General features: G+C 40.8%; 1 protein-coding gene across 5 annotated transcripts in view; it reads left to right on the top strand.

Moving 5' to 3' along the window:
• Positions 1-13,883, top strand: part of spag9b (sperm associated antigen 9b) — a 41,925-nt gene extending 28,042 nt beyond the window's left edge. For 3 of the 5 annotated variants that reach the window (XM_055057454.1, XM_055057455.1, XM_055057457.1), the window contains 16 exons: positions 1,493-1,672; positions 2,868-2,997; positions 3,102-3,191; positions 3,928-4,089; positions 4,534-4,705; positions 4,818-5,009; positions 5,093-5,240; positions 5,844-5,966; positions 6,063-6,143; positions 6,222-6,289; positions 6,691-6,839; positions 6,937-7,108; positions 7,189-7,302; positions 8,226-8,405; positions 10,984-11,115; positions 11,193-13,883. In XM_055057454.1, coding sequence (XP_054913429.1) covers positions 1,493-1,672; positions 2,868-2,997; positions 3,102-3,191; positions 3,928-4,089; positions 4,534-4,705; positions 4,818-5,009; positions 5,093-5,240; positions 5,844-5,966; positions 6,063-6,143; positions 6,222-6,289; positions 6,691-6,839; positions 6,937-7,108; positions 7,189-7,302; positions 8,226-8,405; positions 10,984-11,115; positions 11,193-11,311 — 2,212 coding nt within the window. In that variant the 3' untranslated portion in view covers positions 11,312-13,883. The remainder of the gene's footprint in view (positions 1-1,492; positions 1,673-2,867; positions 2,998-3,101; positions 3,192-3,927; positions 4,090-4,533; positions 4,706-4,817; positions 5,010-5,092; positions 5,241-5,843; positions 5,967-6,062; positions 6,144-6,221; positions 6,290-6,690; positions 6,840-6,936; positions 7,109-7,188; positions 7,303-8,225; positions 8,406-10,983; positions 11,116-11,192) is intronic. The other 2 variants (XM_055057456.1, XM_055057458.1) reach the window with 1 other exon arrangement.
• The last annotated feature ends 9,999 nt before the right edge of the window (positions 13,884-23,882 follow it).

The following is a 23,882-nucleotide window of genomic DNA, read 5'->3' on the forward strand; positions in this document are numbered from 1 at the left end:
TGGCACATTCTGCAGATTTTTATTCAAGCCCTTTTGATACATTGTTGGAAATACAGTAAAAGACGCAATTAAAAATAGTTCAGTTCCTTTTTACAATTAGAAAATTAACATTTTATTACCTAAAATGCATTTCTTTAGTTGTCACTTGTACTAAAGGATCCATTGGAGAACATGTTTATAGACAGGTTATTTATTTTTTTAAATCTTAAAACAAATTCAGATATATTTTTGGGTTAATTACAGCTCTTAATGCTTCGTTCTCTCAGCAGATGGCTTTCTTTGAGTCTGTATACTCCAGTTGACAATATATTGTTCACTAAATTATTTGAAGATTATTTCAATAATTGATTCATAACAATGAATCACAATTGAATTGTGATTTTGTGAAGCTCATTTTCAATCGGGCCAGATCGGAATCATGGATGTCCTCAAAGGATCGGTTGTGGCAGAATGTATCGATGAAACGACCCGTTAACAAACTTAAAAATTTCTCTTTATTCCATTAGTACTTCTTAAAGCCTAACTTTAAGAAGTACAAAAATTTACACTTTAAGTAACTTAACCCGAGAAGGCCTGCGGGTAATTCAGGCCTTCTCGCAGCCTGAATTACCCGCAGACATGTTTTGTCGTGCTGTGGAAAATAGGTCCTTAATTTTTTTTCTAAATTTGTTTAAAGGTAAAAGTAGTTTTATTTATATAGCGCATTTTCAGCAACAAAGCGATTCAAAGGGCTTTACAGGACCTAAAAGGAAATACAAACAAAATAAAAAACTAAAGGAAAGAAGAAAAAGCTGATAATGTTGATCCAAAGTAAATAATCTAGATGCTCAGATTCAGGGCTGGTAAATAAGTATAAGCAAGTATCCTCTAGTCTAATTCCATTTCTGAAACGTAGTTGCTAAGGTGGTTTTTCTGGATTCTGAGTTTGTTCTAATCTCTGTTCTGGGTTGCTAAATAAGTATAAGAAATCTCTGGAACCAACCTAAAGATACCTCAAATAGTTAACTTAATCCTCTTCTTGTAGTAACGCCATCCACACCGAAGAGTGTTGTGCTTCGTGTTGTGATCAGACTTTTGAGTTTTCGACCTGCTCGTGTCAAATCAAGCTGATTTCTGGGTGCATCTCTAAAACGGGGGTGTTCTCTGGACAGACGCTTTCTGCTCTGTGTCGTTTACTAACTTCCTAGTGTTTGCTCTTTAATAACCCGCAATCCCTGCACTCTAGCGCTCTGAAAGGACGGGCGTGTCTACTTGCAAGAGAGATTTATAAAGTGAGGGAATATTTAGGCAGATTTTTTTTGCCTGGATGAAAGCTAGCATGGTGTGGAGAAGGACTTCTGTTTTCCCCCTCACATGTTAAACCCCCTCTTACTGCTGGAGCTGCTGCTTGTGTCCACCCTGCTATACGTTTGTCTCTGTGTGCTTCCACCCCTCCTCCTCTCTCTCTCTCTCCTTTTCTCTCTTCCCCACTTCCCCGCCCTTACACGTCCAGTTTCAGCCGTCTGTTTAGCTCGTCGGGCGGAGCGGGGAAGAAGCCAGCGGGGGAGGCGCCGGTTAACGTCAAGTACAACGCGCCCACCTCGCAAATTCAGCCGTCCGTCAAGAAGAAGAGCAGCGCCCTGCAGCAGCTGCCCAGCGACAAGAGCAAAGCGTTTGATTTCCTCAATGAGGAGTAAGTCAGAGAGGTCGTCTGCACACCGCAAAAAACACAAAACCTTACCAAGCTTTTTTTTCTCTAGTATCTAGTGCACTTGAAAAGAGACGACACTACAAATCACTTTTCAGCAAGAAATACTTCTTTAATATTGATGAAAAAGTACTACTTATAAGTGAAGTTGCTTCATCACTGGTACCTTTTCATCAATAGTAAGGAATTATGGACTTAAAATAAGATTTGTCTTGATTCAAGTGCACTAAAATGTCTGCACTAGAAGTTAGACAACTGTGTGTTTTTGCAAGCCACAGGGTTAGGTTAACCACAGCAGGTTAAAAAAAACACAATTTGGAGAATCACATGGGGTTTCAGACAGCGCAGGTCTATTTGTTTATTTAATTCCTTAGTTTTTCTAAGAGATGTTTCAGAGAAACTGGTTCTTGATAACGAGCCTGAGAGCAAACGAAACACTCAAGGGTTTCTCATAGCCTACCCATTTTTCTTAAAAATATGTTTTTAGCTTAAATGTTTAGCAAGGTATTAAATATATTTATTTATTTGTTTTTCTTTTTTTAATGATAGCCTTGTAGCATAGGAAATTTACAATTATTCAGCAAAACTCCTGAGCTTCGTTGTTGTTTTCTGTTGTTCTTGCATTGCTTTGGAGTGGAGAGCTTTTGATACCTTTTTTTGTGGTGCTTCTAAAAGAAAAAAAAAAAAGTAGTGAGACATTATCTTTTTTGGGAAAACGTGACATTTTTTCTATAAGATTTGATACAAATATGTTCTCCATTACATCCCTACACTTTAATGTTTTAAGTTCCAAATTGTAAATAAAAACCACATGTATCCAGTGGGTGTAGTGAACCTACCTTTGTAACCTACCTTTGTAAATACTTTTTCAAAGTAGAATATTTACTGAAACATTTTCAGTTTTTTTTAGAATTCTACATACAGAAACAAAAGCATATATTTGGATATTTTGTTTTGAAAATAATCTGAACCACAGTTGGAAAAACGGCTCTTTTGGCCGCTAAAGTACTGAAGCAGAACAAAAAACGGTGTTTATATTTCCTAGTGCACATGAAGGACTTCATGAAAGGAGAACCAACAGGGAATCATAGTTTTTCTAGGATATCATTTTTTCCTTATATCTCTTTGGTCTTCTGTGGAAAAGCCGAGTTGTGAGTGCGCCGTTGTTCTGCCCTTACAGTCCGCCCCCTGAGAGTTCGGTGTCACGGCGAGAGCAGAAGAGAGCTCAGTACAAACAGGTCAAAGCTCACGTCCAGAAGGAGGACGGCAGAGTGCAGGCCTACGGCTGGAGCCTGCCCAAGAAATACAAAGTAATCAGACAGCTGCTGAAACATTTCATCCGTTCTGGATTTCTACTGAGCAGTTGGGTTGTTTTGTTCATCCTGAATGCGAGCTTGTTTGTTTGACTTTTCAGGCTAATGGAGGTCAGGCAGAGGGCAAGATGAAGAATCTGCCTGTTCCCGTCTTCCTCAGGCCGCTGGATGAGAAAGATCCCACTATGAAGGTGTCTGCTGCTGCTTGCATTGCTGTCCATAAGCATTCAGAGCTTCATTTTTTTACCCCCTGGATAGAACTGAAACGATTAATTGAATTGATTGTGATCGATTTTGGAAATAATTGTCAAGTAGTTTAGTAACAGCAGATCAATCGTTAACTGGAGTATACCGACTCAGAAAAGGCCATTTTCTGGAAGAAAAACCCCCATCATTTCAGAGCATTAATGAAACTGTACAAAAAATAAATGCATTTTGCATTTAAGACAAAAAAAATAATATCTAAAAGTATTTTAACTAAAACTCCTCAAGTGACAGTTTTAGCTTCACCCGGTTCATATTTACTAAATGAATGCTGCGTAATTAAGTTTTAGGCAATAAAATGTTTATTTTCATACTTATAAAAGGAACTATAATATGTATTTGCATTTAACATTGCATTAAAAAGGCTTAATTGGGGACGTGAAAAATCTGTGAAATGTGCCATTTTTTAAAAATCCGATTAATCGTCAGAATAATTGATTAATTAGTTAGTTGGAAAATGTGCTAATGTCATTAAAAACAATCATGTACAACAGAAAAAATATACACATCCATAAAATGAAAGACAGCAGAAAGAAGGAAAACATCCTAAATTTGTCCCTCATATCCCGAAATGTAAAAATATTATTATTTTTTTGTTACTGTAAGGAAGATACATGGTGCGGATGCAACATTAATCTGCTGGTTGTTGTGTGCGTACTCCAGCTGTGGTGTGCTGCAGGTGTCAACCTGTCTGGAGGGAAAACCAGAGACGGAGGCTCAATCGTGGGAGCCAGTGTGTTTTACAGCGACGTGTCCGGTGCAGAAAGTCCCAGAAAGAAGAGAGGCTCGCAGAGCAGCATTGATGAACTGGATCAGGAACTGAAGGTGTGCCACTTCCCCAGTTTAAAAGTAGTGAGCAATATAAGGATACGGGGAAAGTGGGATGAAAAAAAAGTACAAATTCAGTGTGAGTTTAGCACTGCAACAACACAAAATCTCCTCCTTTTCAGTATGGTTTCTGGTTGAAATATCTTGGTACCCTTAAAATACGATAAAACTGACTTACAAGTAACATTTCAGCCAACTATAAGAGCTTGTTTAAGTCAATAGTTTCTTCATTTTGATGAAAAAGGAGATTGTTCCTCTTATAACAAGACATTTTTCTGCCAGTAGGTCTGAACAAAAAAGTTAATTGTGAGTTAGTTTTGTCTTATTTCACGTGTAGCAAGATATTTGCTCCAAGTAACTAGAAAGTTTATAGATATTTGGTCAGATTTTGTGTTTTTTTGCTTACTGTGCGTTTTGTTTTTCTCTGTTTTGTCTTTGCAGGAGCAGCAGAAGGAGTTGCGGCAGCAGGACGAGTTTTCCTCTCTGGTGTGGATCTCCACCAGCACCCAGTCCAATTCAAACGTCGTCGTCATCGACGCCAACCAGCCCGGGAACATCCTGGAGAGCTTCTTCGTTTGTAACTCGCACGTCTTCTGCATCTCTAGTGTACCTGGTCAGTGATTTAAAAAAAAACCCAAAACAAAACAACAAAGGTGCGTCTGAGACTTACTTTCAATGGGGTGGAGCTCACTTTGATCGAACTACTGCTTCCTCTTACCGTCAAGGCGCGAGAGAGACCGACTATCCAGCCGGAGAGGAAGTGTCCTCACGCGCTGACGCGGGCCCGGTGGGAGACGGCTGCTTGTCGACGGCCGATGGCGGCTCAGAGGGCGGCGGCGGCGTCCTCGAAGGCATCACAGTTGTGGGCTGTGACGGCGAGGGAGTGACTGCTGTTCCTCAGACAGCGGACAGTCCAGGTAAAGCACAAGAAACCAGCCAGCCCAGTCGGGATCACATATCGTCTTCCTGCACCCATCAGACCCACCGGCTCTCTCTACAGACTCCAGGCCAGCAGAAGAGGCCATGGAGGCCAGCGCGGGGCCTGTTGACCACAGCGAGAGCCTGAGAGGCATCTACACAGAACACGTCTTCGCAGATCCACTGGGAGCGCAGCAAACCAGGGAGGCGCCAGCTAACTATTCTCAGAGGTGAACGGCGACATGCAGAAAATACTAGTTGCGCTCAGATTTTCATAAACTCTTACGTCGCATAAATCTGAGAATCGATTGTTTCGGATCTCTGAGGTCTATTTCTTTACATGCAAAATCTACCCATTCAGGTAATAATGTTTTTCAAGCAAAAGTAAAATGAACAGTGCAATAAAACTTCATATATATAAGAAACTTTTTTTTTCCCCAAAAGAAAAAGAGTCAGGTAAATGCAACCACTACTACTAACCTGAGAACATAAATCGTAACAAAATAAGTAGCTTGTTCATTGACATGGATTAACTAATTGTAACTTTACTGACATTATCTGCATCCAACAGCATTTCTCAACTTACTTATTTTGTTAAGGAAAAAACAGTGATCATTAATTTGTCCCCTTTCTGGTTCGCTGCCATGATTCCAACACTCTGCACTGCGGCAAATCTCCATAGCATGATATCAAATTTCAGTGATTTTGAATCTTTTAAAACCTTCGTGCCGCCGGGTAACGATAGTCAAGTCATGCTCCTCCAGTTTGGACACATCGCTCGTCCTCCGTCCTTAACTCCGTCCTCTGCGTTTCTGGCTGCCTCTTGTGAGCAGAGAGAGCGACCTGCTGAAAGATGGAGTGAGTTCAAACCCCAACGCAGAGGACCTGATGATCGAAGAAGCTCAAAAAATGAGCAGCGTTCTGCCCACCATGTGGCTGGGGGCCCAAAATGGATGGTGAGCTTTTATGCCTTTAGTGACGTTCGCTTCTCCACCCAAGAACGTGTTTGAGTGAATTTGAGTTTTTCTAACAAATTGCACCGTTGATCCCAGCGTCTACGTCCACTCGTCTGTTGCTCACTGGAAGAAGTGTCTCCACTCTATAAAGCTGAAGAAGCCCGTGATCGGCATAGTGTAAGTTTATCCAAAACAAACAACCCTGATAGGTTTTTTCCCTCTTATTGTGTTGATTTAATGTCATGTCCTCCACAGACACGTGAAGGGTCGGGTCCTGGTTAGCCTGTCTGATAGCACGTTAGCCATTTTCCACAGAGGAACAGGTGAGACCAATACTCCTGAAAAAACTGACCATATAATTGACATTTCAAAAATGAATTCCCTTAATGGAAACAAGGCAATTTTGAGAAAACTTGCTTTTTAATAAAAAAAAATTTGGTGCGAGGATGAGATTTTTTAACCGTATTAACGACAGGAAGTAGGTCTAAATGCTAAATACATTTAGAGGCATGTTTTTTTTTTTTTTTTTAAACGACTTATTGCATGCACAAGCTTTTTCTTATGTGTCTTTAATAGTGTTTCTTATTTAATAGAAGCTCTGCAACTGTAAAATTGTGGTAGTTTTTTTACATTAGCGGAACGTCGACAAAGTTTTGCACACAGTTACGTCGGAAATGCAGACAATGTCCGTTTTTGAGGAGGCGTTGTGACTTTCCGTCGCCAGATGGGCAGTGGGATCTGACCAACTACCACCTGCTGGACCTGGGGAAGCAGCACCACTCCATCCGCTGCATGACCGTGGTGCACGACCGGGTGTGGTGCGGCTACAGGAACAAGATCCATGTGGTGCATCCCAGAGCCATGAAGGTTGAGGTGAGGGGAAAACGTTTAGCCCGCCCAGCGATCCGATCCCAAACGGCCTGGGAGATCAGCACGTTAGCTCACGTTTAAGTTTCTCTCGATCTCACAGAAAACCTTCGACGCCCACCCTCGTAAGGACAGCCAGGTCCGTCAGCTGGCCTGGCACGGTGACGGGATCTGGGTGTCCATCAAGCTGGACTCCACTCTCAGACTGTTCCACGCGCGCACACACCAGCACCTCCAGGACATCGACATCGAACCCTACGTCAGCAAGATGCTCGGTCAGAACGAGGTCGCAGTCGGCTGCACAAACTGGAGTTGGGTTTCAGAGTAAAACAAAGAGTGTCTTCCTGTCCCGCAGGTACGGGCAAGCTGGGCTTCTCGTTTGTGAGGATCACGGCTCTAATGGTTTCATGTAGCCGCTTGTGGATCGGGACTGGAAATGGAGTCATCATCTCTATTCCCGTTACGGAGAGTAAGTTCGGGAACTAAAGCCTTCAACTTAACAGTTCCTAAGGGAATACAAGCTGAAACCTTGAATTGTGCCTTTTATGTTCTTGAATCCACCGACTCACTGCTTTTGGTTATGATCTGTTAATTTAAATGCCTTTGGAAGCTTTGCTAAATACATTTAGTGTTTAAAGTCAACCATGAACATCCTCTTAAAAGGGACTTATTATGCTAACTTCACATTTTGTACCTTTGTGTACTTCCATTTGAGTTTCTATTGCTTCTAAAAACAGCTGAATCACTTCAAGAGAAAAAAAACACCATTACCCAGCCAGCTTCTGGCAATGAGGAAAAGGTTTTTGGTGTCTGGAAATGAACCTCAAGAACCTTTCGAATGTAACATCACAAATCAACAAGCACTGCCCCTCATCTACCAACCCCAACTGAGTTCATGCATGTTACCTGGCATCCAAAGGAAATGTCCAGAACGTTTGGTCAGCAAGTTTTACCACTGTACAACGGCTGCTGGAAAAGACTTGATTTACCATCCAAAAATCACTTTCTGCATTCATGTCGGTTGTGCGGGAGGCTCCACTTCTGCTTTTCAAAGATGTGCCATTGTATAATTGTGCACCTGTTTGCATAGATTTTCACGTGCAAGTGTAAATTTTGAGTTAGGGTGGGGGTGTGTGGGCGGGGGCGTGGCCAAAAGCAGCATATTTAGATTTAAAGTGACAAGAGGCCCTAAAACCACTGATTGTGAAAGAAGCTCACATGAGACAGAACTGACTAAAATCTCATTATTTAAGAATGATGATGTGAAAAAGAATCCAATGAACGTGCTTTGTATTGCCCATAAGCATATCCTAACCGATTCAAGAAAGCATAGTAGGTCACCTTTGAAGCTCTGTGATTTCTGTCTACTCTACGTTTTTGCTGTTCTGTTAGCAGCCAACAATGTAGCCACGTCATCAGGAAGCAATCCTGGAGGAGTGGTTCATGTCTATGGAGACGACAGTGGGGACAAGGTGACGGCCGGGACCATCGTTCCCTACTGCTCCATGGCTCACGCTCAACTCAGCTTCCATGGTCACAGGAACGCGGTCCAGTTCTTCGCCGCCGTTCCAGGTAATTCAGCAGGAGTTCTACAGAACCTGTAAAGCGGGCGTACCTGCAGTGACTGTTAGATGTTCTTACAATTTTTATCTTAAGATTATGTGAAGAAATAAAAGAAAACTTTTGAGAAACATTTGTGAATCTTGGACATAGATAGGACTTTTTTTTTTTTTGGGTTTGCTATCCCCATGACGACGCCGGGACAATCTGTAGCTACAACACTTTTAGTTTTTTATGGAGGTTTGAAGCGGCTGACAGTCGCCACCTTGATTCATGAGTTGAAACAAATACTTTCCCATTATTTCATTTATTCAACATAATGATTTCATCAAAAGCTTGGATTCACATTGGATTCTTATATTTAATTTTCACTAATTTAATTTCAACATTGTGCTTTTAATTAATATCAAAATATCGCTCATTGTGTAGAAATCAGTCTACGAAGGGCTAGAAGAAAAATAACTTGTACTTGGGCTCCCCCTGGCGGACGCGGTCGGTAACGTTTCAGCGTCGATTTGAGCGCCCTGCTGTTCGATGCGTTTTCAAACCTCCAAAGCACCGGCAGAAAATAAAAAGAATATTAAAAAAAAGCCAAGATAAAGGTATGTTCATGTCTCTCGGTAGAAGAGGGAAGAAAATTGGCTTAATAGCGACGTAGCCAAACATTTATGCTAGCTTCTTGTATTTGTGTGAAACTGGGTTTGAGTTGATTCGTGAGTTTGGCTCAGTGATGCCACAAAGGAATCTCTCTCTTGAATGTAGCTCAGAGACAGAGTTTCCTCAGACCTGTTCCACAGTTCTATTGCGACAGATCACTCTTCAGAGCACATTCGAGATTAATCGATTCCGAATATTACCAGCCTTTCAGAGAAGAACTTACCAAAATATAGAGATGAAGCAACAACAGACCACTTGTGAGCATGAAGCTATTCCAACTGAGTTTTCATGGAATGAGATGATGGCACTCAACGTCCAAGTTGACTACCACGCTATCCTTATTTTTGACGATGAAGATGACAGCTCCACTGAGTGGGAAGACGAATCATCAGAGATTCAGGGGGAACCAAGTCATTCTGACGACGTTGAGAGTCTAAGATCACTGAAAGTCGAGCAGGAAACATCTCCCTCTGCTGGCCTTGAGATCACCCCCTTAGCGGAAGACGTGGAAGAAATGAGCCAACACGTCAGATCTCACAAACCAGGTAGACAATCTCAATACAGAATTGCAGAACAAGACGTGTGAACTCCACGAGGAAAGAGACCAAAGGATCGCGAAGGAGGCTGAAGTCAAATCACTGCAGGAGGAAATTCAAAAACTCCAAAAGATGTTGGAGAAAGAACGTCACCTACACGTGACCATGGAAGAAACGTGCCTGCGACCACAGGTGGCTCGAAGGTTTCATCCTCTGCCAAAGTTACAGCCGACAAGAGCCTTCTTCAGCTGGTGGATTACTTTAAAAGGGAGGCAGAAAAATATGCCTCCCGCAATAAAGGTTTGATAGAAGTGATGATTGAGGAATATCTAGTGAGGCTGAAATATGAGGAGCAGATCAAAAATCAATCTGAACAAATTTCCAAATTTAAAGAACAGGAAGGAACAGTGAAATCTCTCCAGGGTTAAGTTGCAGAGCTGAAGTTGAGTTGAAACTTGCTCTGGAAAACAACCATCATAGAGTCTTCTCCCAACCAGAGGAATCCACACAATGGCAGACCTGGAATCAACCACAGAGGCCTGAGGAAAGACGGACCTCAACTCAACCAGGGAGGTCCGAGGACAGATGGACCTCCAGTCAAACGGGGAGGTCTGAAGAAAGACAAACCTCCACTGGTTGCAGGGATGGCCTTCATGTTGGCCTTGGCATGAAGGCCAATCTATGCTCTGTTCGGCCTTTACTAACCTGGGTCACTATCTAAAAGCAGTCAGGAACAATCCTGACTGACAACAATCTTCAACTCATTGAAGATTGTTGTAGTAGCATGACAAGACATGGAAAATAATTAAGGCTGGGAACACTTTTGCACAACACTAGTATAGTGTGAGGAGTTGGCAGATAATTGGTGAAATTGGGGGGGAAAGGCAGTAAATCGCAGTGGATAGACTGGGCAACGCGGTCGTCCTAAGTTCGCCTCTGGCCCTCGGTTCTTTTGCCGCATGTCTTTCCTGTAGCCCACCTTCCTGTCAGATTACAGTCAAAATAAAGGACACTAATGCTGGCAAATCCTTAAAAACAAATACACCAGAAAAAAAAATTACACAGTGTGAAATATGAGTAGAAAATAAACTGTTCATTCGTTTTTTGGGGGGAGGGTTTTTACACTACACATGCATTAACCAGGATGCATATGCCTTTATTTTGTCAAATCAAGGTAAAAGAAACTCATCAAAGTAATGACATACCATACCAGAGACTAAATGCTATTGACTTGACCAAATGATGAAATTACAACAAAAACTTATCTACTGCTGTATAATTGTGCACCTGTTTTTGCAAATAGTGGAATATTGACAAAGTTTTTCACAGTTTTGTTATGGAAATGCAGCTGTTGAAGGTTTTAATTGCTTTTTTTTTTGTTGTTGTTGTGCCGTCAGGTCACGCAGATCCATCGACGTCCATCGGAGGAGAGTCAACGGCAGACAAACCCGCCGATGTCTCGGCTCAGGAAGGAAGCAGGTCCATGTTGGTGATGAGTGGAGGAGAAGGCTACATCGACTTCAGAATGGGTGAGTCTCTGTGCCGCGGCAGGAACAAAAGGCGCATTCTGCGACACTGCGGCGAACACGTTCCCGTCTCTCCGCAGGTGATGAGGACGGGGAGGCAGACGAGCTGGACGACCCCGCCTTAAAACTGCAGTCCTTCCTCACAAAAGCCGAGCGCAGCCATCTCATCGTCTGGCAGGTCATGGTCGGTGAAGACTGAACTCAGCATCACTGAATCCCTAATTTGCCCCCTTTGTGTCACAGAAACAGAGGAGAAAGCACAAGATTAATCAGCACTTGTTTTTTTTTATTTCACTCCCTCGGTTTCGGACAAAGGAAGCAAAACGTGCGAAAACTGCACTGCGAGCATTTTTCTCTGTTAACCTTGAACACATGGAACTGCTTTGTCCTATTTTTTTTTTTTTTTGATGTCATGAATTTCAAGCATCATATATTATTGCCTCGCGGATTAAAATTTTATTCGAGGTGAGGCGGATGTTTGCCAGGTTTCCGGTTGAATCCCCTTAGCTGCGCTCAATCGGGACACTGCTGATGTTCCGTCAGCTGATCAGAGGGAGGAAAACAGCTTCCTGTTCGTCCTCTGAAGAATGTAAGACGTAGCGAGCGACGCGGGAGTCAATCATGGCGGGATTGTTTTTCTCTGAAACTTCGCCGATTATGGTTCTTTTTTTTTTTGTTGGTTTTTTTAACGTGGAGAACGTCTTTGAAAGCCAATAGCTGACACATATTTCAATGGTGTTCGACTCCAATACTCACGTTCATCTCATGTCTAAAGGCTTAATAGGAATGTTTTTCATCATGTATTTCAAATGGCCCGGTTTGTGCCTCAAATCCCTATTCATTTAACAAAAAAAAACACACACAACAGTGTTTATGAAGCACAAAAAGCTCATTTCAGTTGTTTTTCTTTTGCCCACAATACAGATGTGGGTTGTTGCTATGTGAATTTAATAAAATAACACGATTGTCTTCTGTCGGTATTACAAGTGGGAGCGGGTGAGTCACCGTCAGATACTGTTACACATCTGGATCATAAAAGAACCAACATGTTTCAATCTATTTATTTTGTAGCAGTTCCCAAACCCCAGCGATCCTCGTGGTAAACATGCAGGTGTTTTATCACGATGGCTAAGAACTTCTTAAGTTTAGCTGAGAAACTTAAAAAATTGTCAATGTGTATAATCCCAGAAATTAACATTAAACTTTCCCTGAAGTGCCTGCACCAGGCCAAAGATTTGAATTTCACTGTAGGTCTCGATAAGTGACTTTTTTTGTTGTTGTTGTTTTTTGTTTTGGGAATGAAAGTACAAAAAATCTTAAACATAAATTTGAGGTTAGGCTCCATTTCTGCCTCGGACTGTCGAGTTGGTTCTACATGGAGTCATACCATTAGCATTGACACTGGACAGCATTTATCCCAGCTATGTTTTATATACAGTTACATATTTTTTCCGGGCTTTTTGCTGAGATCTGGCCGCTCTGCTGAAGTTGGGAAGACGCGCAATAACACTAAAGGTAATAAGAAGGTGTCATCGTTTGCAGATGACATGCTGACATCAAGTTCGCCGGTCTAATCACGAATTCGTACTGTTGTCTCCAATCTTGCTGAATACCCCAGCTTCTTTACCGCCATGATAACACGTGATGCTTTCCGATTATTTCACAGCGCATGCTTGTGTTGACCGAGTCGCATCACTTTGCCTGTTTTCTGCTCCCAGCGCACACTTTAAGAGTTGCCTTAGACATCAGAGTTCAAACAGCCTGTGACAGAGTTTCTCTATTTTTCTCTAAAGAATTTTATTCTCTACCAAAGACTGCTAGCTAGCTATGACGTCACGCAGTGATCAAAGTCTCGCTTAGCTTTCACAGCAGCGTGTTTGCAAAAGGAAGCCAGGTTTTATTGTTTTTTCTAACAGAAATCAGAGTGTGTTGATATATTCAGATAGGTGTATCTATATATTTTTGAACTTTTCCTGTTTGTAAATGGAAATATTTTGAAGGCGTGCGAGTCGTGAACATGCGAGCGAGAGAGAGCTGGACGCTCGTTCTGTCCCCAGATGAGAAGCCGAACTTTAACCCGTCTGGTTTTGCAACACTGACCTGCTTGCTTTCAACCAAACCTGCTTATTAATTCAAATGTCCTTTTGTTTCTCAGATTTTTATTTCTTCTTTGAGTGTGGCTAAAAGGTTTTATTTGTTGAATATCAGCCTCTTTCTGTCCTCCGTGAACACTGTAGTCATGCTTTCTGTTTTTGTTATCTCTTTATGCAACTGTGTGTATTTGCGTCTTCTCTCCACGAGAAAAGATTTATATATATCTATACATAAATATTTCAATCTCGCCATTTCAGTATTTATTTTTGATGGATGAACCTCTGCGATTGAGAATGTATCTTTGTACATTGAATATATATGATTATATATATATGAGACTTATAGATGGTTTGGATTTTATTGAGTTGTAACCTGAGGATTTCCTCAGCTATGCACCACGTCTCTGAGGGGAGTGAAAGCTACACACACATGCTCTGTCCTTTTGCAATCAGTTAAATTTGAACTTCTACTCAACGACGGGGCAGTCGACTCCCTTCACAGACTCTTTCCACACATTTGTCATCGCTGAATTCTGCTTTTAGGTAACTCTGACAGGAGAGCAGTGTTTGTTTTGTTTTTTTCCCCAAATCTGCAGTAAATGCATCATCTTAAACCTCGGCAGCATCTCTAGCGTTGCCTGTTTTTAACAATTAATTAAAGCAACTTTTGTCAACATCTTTGGTTGCATCTTGTCATTGTTTTTGTCTAGTGTGTGTGTGTGTGTGTTAATGTGCATCCAGGTAGGGGCCGGCAAACTAAGCCCTGGGACCCAAAGCTGATTTTTACCCCAAGTGGAACAGATTTTATTTACTGATTTATTTTTAGTAATTTAATTACAACATTGTGCTTTTAGTTCACATCAATATATCGCTCATCGTGTAGAAATCAATCTACTAAGGGCTAGATTAGAACAAAAATAACTTGTTCTTGGGCTCCCCCTGGTGGCCGCGGTCGGTAACGTTTCGGTGATTTGAGCGGCTGCCGTTCGGTGCGTTTTCAAACCTCCAAAGCACCGACGGAAAATAAGCAAGCAAACCAATGTCGCAAAAAATAACTTCTTTTTCTCTGTCTCTGAAGAATAATAAAAAAAAGCCAAGGTAAAGGTATGTTCATGTCTCTTGGTAGAAGAGTGAAGAAAATTAGCTAAAACAAAATTAGCTCGATAGCGACGTAGCCAAACATTTATGCTAGCTTCTTGTATTTGTGTGAAACTGGGTTTGAGTTGATTCGCGAGTTTGGCTCTGTATATTTATGAGGTTTTTTTTTCAGACCACTTGCGAACATGAAGCTATTCCAACTGAGTTTTCATGGAATGAGATGATGGCACTCAACGTCCAAGTTGACTACCACGCTATCCTTATTTTTGACGATGAAGATGACAGCTCCACTGAGTGGGAAGACGAATCATCAGAGATTCAGGGGGAACCAAGTCATTCTGACGACGTTGAGAGTCTAAGATCACTGAAAGTCGAGCAGGAAACATCTCCCTCTCTGCTCCCCCTTGAGATCAAGCGGAAGACGTGGAAGAAATGAGCCAACACGTCAGATCTCACAAACCAGGTAGACAATCTCAATACAGAATTGCAGAACAAGACGTGTGAACTCCACGAGGAAAGAGACTGAAGGCTTGCGAAGGAGGCTGAAGTCAAATCACTGCAGGAGGAAATTCAAAAACTCCAAAAGATGTTGGAGAAAGAACGTCACCTGCAAGTTAAACGTGACCATGGAAGAAACGTGCCAGAGACCACAGGTGGCTCGAAGGTTTCATCCTCTGCCAAAGTTACAGCCGACAAGAGCCTTCTTCAGCTGGTGGATTACTTTAAAAGGGAGGCAGAAAAATATGCCTCCCGCAATAAAGGTTTGATAGAAGTGATGATTGAGGAATATCGAGTGAGGCTGAAATATGAGGAGCAGATCAAAAATCAATGTGAACAAATTTAAAGAACAGGAAGGAACAGTGAAATCTCTCCAGGGTCAAGTTGCAGAGCTGAAGTTGCAGTTGAAACTTGCTCTGGAAAACAACCATCATAGAGTCTTCTCCCAACCAGAGGTTCCCCTGCAACCAGAGGAGTGCACACAATGGCAGACCTGGAATCAACCTCAGAGGCCGGAGGAAAGACGGACCTCAACTCAACCAGGGAGGTCCGAGGACAGATGGACCTCCAGTCAAACGGGGAGGTCCAATGAAAGATGTACCTCCACTTAAACATGGAGGTCTGAAGAAAGACAAACCTCCACTGGTTGCAGGGATGGCCTTCATGTTGGCGTTGGCATGAAGGCCAATCTATGCCCCGTTCGGCCTTTACTAACCTGGTAAACTATGTAAACCCAGGTTTTGCCAACACTGGCCATTAGGAAAATTTGAGGCTTTACACAAATTTAGAAAATCAAAACAGATACAGGCCTCAATGCAAATAAAATTCCTGACTCCAAAATCAATGGAGAAACACAAGATCAGTTTCAGAGTTAAAAACAGAATAACATTGTTAAAACTTTCCTGAATGAAAGTAGCAGCAAGTAAAATTTCTCGAAAATTGTTTAATTGGTCTCTGATTTGCCCTAAGGTGTGAATGTGTGTGTGCAATGTGTGTTAGGATGGATGGATGAATATTTGTAAAAAGTGTCTGACAGTCGAATATGAAACAGAATCTGTGAACAATCCTCTGGCTCTGCTGCTGTCCAGAAACAACCAATCAGAACCAAAAGATGAACGTTTGGTTCCGATTGGTTTCTAATGTGTTGAATGTGTCTCAGCACATTCAACACATTAGACTATTAATGTACTGCAGTTATGCAATTGGCAGAAAAACAACCTAACATTGTATCATTATTTATTGAATGACTTAGAAAACAAAATGCTACACTGGTTTGTCAAAACTATTTGGACCCGTATTAGAACTTTGCATTGATTTCCCTTTATTTTAGTAGCTGCGATTTTGCCTAACCCTAACATTAGCTAAAACTTAATTCACATCTTACCTCTAAATGTTTCCCCTGGCCCAAAGCAATGAGTCATCATATTAGGACCAGGCTTTGGTCCTAATATGATGGACATAATATGACACTGGACATATTATGGTGCGTTCACACCAAACACATTTTCACCGTCATATGGTGTACATTCAAAGTCTATGTGGAGACACATCGAGGGCCGATGTGGCGCTTTGGAGCGTTTGACGCATTGAGTGAGTCCATGGCGTCCAACATTCCACAAAGACTTTGAATGCAAACCAGAGACTCGCCTGACGCTCAAAACGTATTCGATGTGAATGCATCATTAGAATGTTCAGTTCCTATGGTAACAATGACATAAGCAGTGATGACATCACGCTGAGATACATCCAAGGAATCTCTTGAAAGGAGTGCACAGGGTTTTTCAAGACCTATTTCTGTTTCTGACTTATAAGTTATAATTTATAAATCTTCTACAGGAACATTGTGAAAATTATTTGAAGGCACAGAATCGGCCCAGTAAAGGTTCCACTCTCAGGTGAAAGACTCACCTGGTATGAAGTTAATGTTTTGTCACTGGAATTACACCGAAGATAAACTCCGTCTTAAGTCCAGAGCATACTAGTTTTTTTTTTTTTCTTAACTTTTTGCCACTAGATATGTATTTAAGATATAACATTATTCAAAGATGCAATGAGTTTACGGCAGCTGTGCGACTGATCTAATCGTCTGTTGATTTGCAGCAATCCACATTAATAGCAGATATAGAGGGCCCCAACATCAACTTTTGCTTAGTGTGGCAGATAATTGGTGAAATTGGGGGCGGGGGGAGGCAGTAAATCGCAGTGGATAGAGTGGGTACGCAGTCGTCCCAAGTTCGCTTCTGGCCCTCGGTTCTTTTGCCGCATGTCTTTCCTGTAGCCCACCTTCCTGTCAGATTACAGTCAAAATAAAGGACACTAATGCTGGCAAAACCTTAAAAACAAATACACCAGAAAAAAAAATTACACAGTGTGAAATATGAGTAGAAAATACCCAGTTCATTTGTTGCTTTTTTTACACTACACATGCATTAACCAGGATGCATATGCCTTTATTTTAAAGTTAAGTGAAACTGAAGCCTAACTTCTTTCTCTTTTTCTTTCTTTTTATTTTCTTAAGCATAAACTTGTTGAATGAAGTCCAGCACATTCCTGAACTGAGGAAGCATGCAGTTCTCTCTCTCAGCACCAGATGGCGGCCTCGGTCTGGGGTTGTCCCTAGTTTATTTGACTTTAATAGAAGGACAAAGGCACCCTTCCCCTGCCTGTGATTGGTCCAGCACTGTTCTCTTCAGGGCCTCACCGACACAGGGCTCCTGCTTAGCAGGGTGAGGCTTTAATCTCACCCTAACGTCTGTCTTTATGGACCACACAAGCTGCTGAGGTCGGACATTAAGTTGCCTGTCTACAGCTGTTTCCTTCAGTGTTATTAGTCAGTGCTTGGGTTTGAGTTTGATGCTCAGAGTAACTTTTGTCAAGCTGTTTAATGTAAGAGAAAAGCTTGTCCTGCAGGAAGGAAGTCCCTGTCTCTGAAAGTGATAAGGTCGACAGCCGGGAAGGAAAAGAGCTTCTAAACCGAACAGGACTTAAAGAGAGCTGACGATTTGTTCCCACCTGGCTTACTACGCAGTAATCCTGTTATGTCAGTAATCCTGACTTAGTTTTGACGATTCACAATAAATTTCTGCACGCTTGCATCCGGCGTTTATGCATTTCTGCTTAGGAAGTTGCAAAAGCCTCTGGAACATAATCCTTATTTGACCCCAATGCCAAGTTAGCCAACAGACAACTGGAAGACTGTGGGATCAGGTTGTACCATGAACTGTGTAGCTAATTTTTAACGCTCAGGATCAGTCAGACTGGATGGAGAGCCTTTTCATTTTCCCATAGATTCAGATGAGTTTAGCTCCGGACTTTAATTGGGCCATTCTGGCACTGGTTGTATGGTTAGTGTTGACCTGCTGGAAGGTGATCATCAGTGGGAAATGTTTTGCTACCTCTAAAATTTTCTAAGTTCATAATACTTGCAAACCACAAACAAATCTATTTTTTGTTGTTTCTTTTTAAAAAGAAGCAAAAATAAATGTTTCAAGATTTTTTTTCATTCTTTGTACCTACTTAACCCAAACAAAAGATTGAATTTAATACTTAAATTAAACCAGTAAAGGGGTCATTTTTTATTTTTACCATTGCTTTACTAAAAGCAATGGTAAAACAATGATTAAAACTTTGATTCTCTTTAGGACCGAACCGCCTAACCTGATGAAGTCCAATCAGTCACACGCAGCTCTCACTCACTGAATCTCCATGTTATATATTTATTTATTTATTTATTTATTTTTTACCACACACGTCCAGCTATGCCTCTGTATTGACATTAAAGGTCAAAACCGTTTCCCTGCCAGCCCTTCTGTCGGCTTGCATTACCTAACAGAACCAGTTTACAGTCTTAGCAGTTATGCAAGCTAGCCAAATGGAGGCCGCTTGCTCATAAGTCCATGCCAGCCACGTCCCTCCGCAGCCGTGACCTCCGAGGCCTCTAGTGCTAACCACTGCCCTTGATGCTCCGGATCAAGCAACCTGCTAATACCGCCGCACATGTCTGTTTATAGCAACACAGACAAACCCAGAGGGGAAAAAAAATCCTGCTATAGCACGCTACGAAATGATTGTTTAAAGTTCTTTGTGTGGTTTCCAGAAGGTTACATGGATGTTTGTGGTTTGTTGTGTTTTTTGTTTGTTTTTCTTTAGTCATATTCTGTTTACTTTGTCACTATTTCTTTATATGATCCCCAGGCATAACACTAATGGTTTGTGACTGTCAGATTCTTTATAGGTGAATCGACATCGCCCACCGCTGTCCCCCCCTCACCAGGTTCAGACACTCTGGTTCTTTTTGTCGCCACACTTTAATCGGCTCTGTTGGCACCACGTTCACCGAGCCTGCACGTCTCAAATGCATTCAACGCACTGGAAACAATAAAACAACATGAAATAAGCGTGCGCCGATTTGACGCGCTCGTCTTTTTTGCTCCAGCCAGGAGCCCGAGGCAAATGGGAAGAAGAGGAGAAAAAAGGAAGAAAATCTCCCACAGTTTCATACAGGCAGCTGGGAAGCTGTGGATCTGTGGCGTGACGATGCGAAAAATAAAATTAGGGGTGGTGAAAATCAACTGCCTAAGTTGGAGAAACAATATGCAGGGATTGGCTCTAGATCTTGTGATATTGAAACGCCATGGTACTAGTTGCCAGAGGGAAAGCTGGCGACATGGTGTTTGTCCTGATAACGGTCTTATAATGGCTCTCAGTACTTTAAGCTTGGCACCCTGTATATAGGACTCTCGTTTTCTCCTCATCAGAGCAAAGCTAAAGCTAAGCTAATTCAATTGTCCATAAAGTCTCTAATTCAAAACTTTAGCTTAGAACTAAACAAATATTCTCAAAAACTTAATTTTAGGTAAATCAACTTTTATATCATATTTGAAAAACTCAAATAGGATTGCTAAAAATCCTCTGATTCCATAATTATAATGTGTTTAAATGAGCATAATAGTAAAATTTTTATGCCGTAACATAAAAAAAAGTGAGCCTTTAAAAATGTCCTCACATTCTTAAAGGCTTGAATTCATATATTTAGCATAAATTTATTACATTTTAATTTTAAAAAAAAAAGGCAGGTTGCCCTTGATTACATTAATCCCAGGTCCTGAATTTAGCTTTTACAGGACTATTTAATCTATGTTTTGATTTATTATAAGTTTTTTTTTTCTCTTTCTGTCAGGCGAAACTTTGAGTCACACTCGGACATCTTCACTTCGTTCCGTGACTCCAGACGGTTGAGGCTGCCGCTAACTAGCCGCTGATATAACCTTTACCAGCTCGTCAGCTGGCGTTTTGCATCTGTCACAGGTAAGTGCAAATTTATCACCAGTTGGCTGGACGACGTTCATTCATACCGTTCGTAATGGCCTTAAAAAGCCAGATTTTTTGTGGAGGTGTAGAGAGTAAATAAATATAGAACTGTATCAGACAGATCTGAATAGTTTTTATTTTATTTCAATTTTTTTTATTTTTATTAAGAACAGTGCACATTAATGAACAATCAACACTACTGTATAGACTGTAAATGAGCCAGATTATAGCATAATTGCTAATTTCTATTAGCAATTATGCCAACAACAAAAAGACATTATAAACATACAATCGAGAATTAACAAACATTCACAAAAAACATAGTAAAAAGTTAGTTAAAATGAAGACATGTCTGGGAAGTTTTAATAAACAGTTTCAGGTGTTTTTTAAAAACGCGATAGGTGGAATACTCTCTGATCCTAGCCGGCACACTGTTCCAGAAGTGACTCCCTCTGACTGACGGAATCGTTTGCCCAACTTCAGTTTGAGGTGTTGGAAACAGTAGTCCGCTTAGCTTTTAGCCTTCCAAACAATCGGACAATTTCAACAGCTTCCAATGAAATTGGTACATCTTTCCACTACATGTGAGAAAGGAAACTCTTACTGATGAAGAAGTCTACCATCAAAACTTCAGATCGACAGCATTGCTACATCTTAAGTCAGGGATTTAAAGCCGTTGCTAATAAAACAACAAATTACACTGAATATTTTTGTTGGACAAATGGACGTCTTGCTCCACAACAAGCGGGACCAGATCAGAAGTGATCTTACTTGACATTTTAACGCACAAACCGGATTCCTTAATTCTGTGTTTTTATTAATGGGGTATTTGTGCGTAGAAATTGCAGGAATGAGACTAAGAATTTAGCACAACTTAGAATAAAGCTGTAACATTTAAAAAAGTGGAAAAAGGGAATATTATCCAGCTGGATTGAATATGATTAATGTAGCTAGCATGGCTTCTTCAAAGGTCTCAAAATCAGCTTTGACTATTTCTGAAAGTAGATTTCTGAAATATGATCTTTTCTCTTTTTAAATTTCAAAAGTGAGTTGCTGTGAGGCTCAAGGTTGTAATAGACTTTGTTTTTTCATTATAGTCTAGTTTTAATTCATTGTGACTGTCTAATTCAGTTCATTTTAATTGTGTTTACAAATTTTTATTATCAGTTAAATTTTGTTTCGTTTTAGTTTGAATGAGTCACACTAGTAGTTTTGGTTTCTTCCTACTTTGGTTCATTTTTAGCTGGAAAATTCAGAAAGATCAAAATGCAGTCATTATGCATGAGTTGATGGGTATGATGAATTCTCAACAGAAGACACCATTCTATGAAAAAATATTTAATTATTGCCGCACAAACGACTGACTGGGGTGTTTTTCCCCCCAACTTTTGCCATCATCGTCTTGTGGACTAGCGTTAGGAGGAGCATGGAGTGCTGTAATTTGCCGACGGCTGACACGAAATCAATTTCACATCAACTCAAAATGGCAATAAATGGATTCATAAACACAAAAATGAAGGACATCATATGTATAAGTTGAGCATATTTTAGTAGTTTTACAAACGTGCAATTTAGTTGAAGTTCATTATAGTTTTTCTACATTAATTACCGTTTTCATTTCTGTCGGTTAACAAAAATGTTGCAGTTTTTATTGTTTTGTTAGTTTTACTTAACTATATTGATTGTCAGTGCAGAGAATTGAAATCTGTAGAGGATGCTTCAGCAACAAGCTCAGCTTTAATCTGCTGATGTAAAATTGGCATCATCAAACAAAATACACTTATCACATGGGTGTCATGTGGTTCATGCAGAGTGTTTTCATTTTAAGGAAATATAAGACAGCCATAAGCCTATTGGCAATTTCTTAATTGCATTTCACGTTCCGAGGACCCGGCTGCTGCTGAGCATGAAGATCTGGAGCTGTAAATGTTAATAAGCTGTCAATAAATGGATTTGGGTCTGGATGCCCTGAAGCTCTTCTTTTCTGTGGATAAATAGTCAAACTGAGTCGTCCGGATGAATTAAAGAGCCCCGACCACAGAACTGCAGTGGCTCTGAATCCACGTCAATTAAAAAAATGAGCATTTGTTTCACTTTTACTGCACACAAAAGAAGAGTTTTTGTTAAAAGAAGGGGAAAAAAAATAATATATTCCAAGAATTCAATCAGTTGATCCTAAACACATCTACAAAGTATTAATGGAAATTTAAAATAGCATCTCAAATCTTACATACTAGTTCATCATGTTTTGATCTGGAAATAATTACAAACCACAGCCGAGGCTTTGGAAGTCTACAAAAACAGAAATAAATATAAAAATGCATTTAAAGCTCCCGGGAGTGGCAGGTCTACCACAGTTTGTGCAAGAGAGCATCAAAGACTCATGCAGGATATCACACATAAATCCGAAACAGCATCTAAATCACTCCTGACCACAGGTTAAGGTCAGTGTTCATGATTCAACAATAATAAAAAAGACTGGGCAAATGTGACCTCCAGCAAAAAGAATACAAACATCTGTCTCACAGTTCCCATAAAAAAAAAAAATTTAAACTTGTTTCCGAAAGACAAAATTGCAACTTTTTTTTTTTTTTTTTTTTTTGCAAAAGTTTCCTTCCTAATGGATCTAACAAACTAAGACCCCAGCAATCCATTGTCTGTACTAATTTATCCTGAGCTGGGGCCGATCCCTAGTGGTCGCTAGGCAGAAGACGAGGTTCACTGGGGGCAGTTTGCCTCAGTCTGTCACAGGGCAGAGCTAAAACACAACATTTCCCCAAAAAAACTGACATGCCGATCTGAGCGATTTGCTGTAATCGACAAAATCTGATTTCTAGCAGAAAATACTGAAGGTGAATGACCTCCAACCAGTTCTTGACCTTAAGCTAAACTTCACATTATGCAGCATGCCAATGATCTGAAGCACACCACTAGATCCAGAGAGGAATGGTTCACAGCACACTAAATGAAAGTTTTGGAGTGACGTAGTCAAAATCCGTATTTAAATCCATCTTAGACACGGTTGTCTGACCTTAAACAGGAAGCTCATGCTCACTAACCCTCTTTTCTTCATGAGGCTGAATTAAGCAATTGCTGTTTCTGTGACATTTTATTCTAACTTGACCATAAACAATGATTTAGTCATGGCTTGAGAAAGAATAATAAACAGAAAATATTGATTATCCAAATCATTTCCTGGTAAATTTATGATAGCAACCCTGTATGTTTACACAGTCAACGCCATAATCTGATAAGAGGTCACATCCGACGCATAACAAAGACGAGCGTTGGTGGAATCTGAGTGTTTACAGCCTCAACATTATCTGGATGACATTCTTTTGTATTATGCGTTGTGGAAAGGCTTCCTGGGTTATATCAGTGTGATTCTGGCACATGAAGGGTTCAACCTGGAAGAGGGCAGCCAAGTGTCTTTTAGCAGTTTTATGATACAGTACAAAGGATCATCCAGGATAATGAGACTGCCAGAACCTTTTGCTCTGTGTGACAACTTCCAGAATGGATTGTGATAGCGATACACTGGCAATACAGCATTCCTCTGCACACAAAGGATAGAATCCGTATCATTCACACAGTTGATTTTTTACAGCCCCTGGTGCCTCCTTTAGGTTACAAATCATGACAAGGACGGATTGGCATTACATACCTGAACTACGTCCTCCATCAGCTTGAAGGTTTATCTTTTGTTTACAGTCCCTGGGATAACATTTTACTAGATTTCAGAAAAGCTTCTCATGCCAATTTGAACCTGAC

This window comes from Poeciliopsis prolifica, unplaced genomic scaffold (genome assembly GCF_027474105.1).
Source record: "Poeciliopsis prolifica strain line A6 unplaced genomic scaffold, Auburn_PproV2 SCAFFOLD048, whole genome shotgun sequence".
NCBI classification, from domain to species: Eukaryota; Metazoa; Chordata; class Actinopteri; order Cyprinodontiformes; family Poeciliidae; genus Poeciliopsis; species Poeciliopsis prolifica.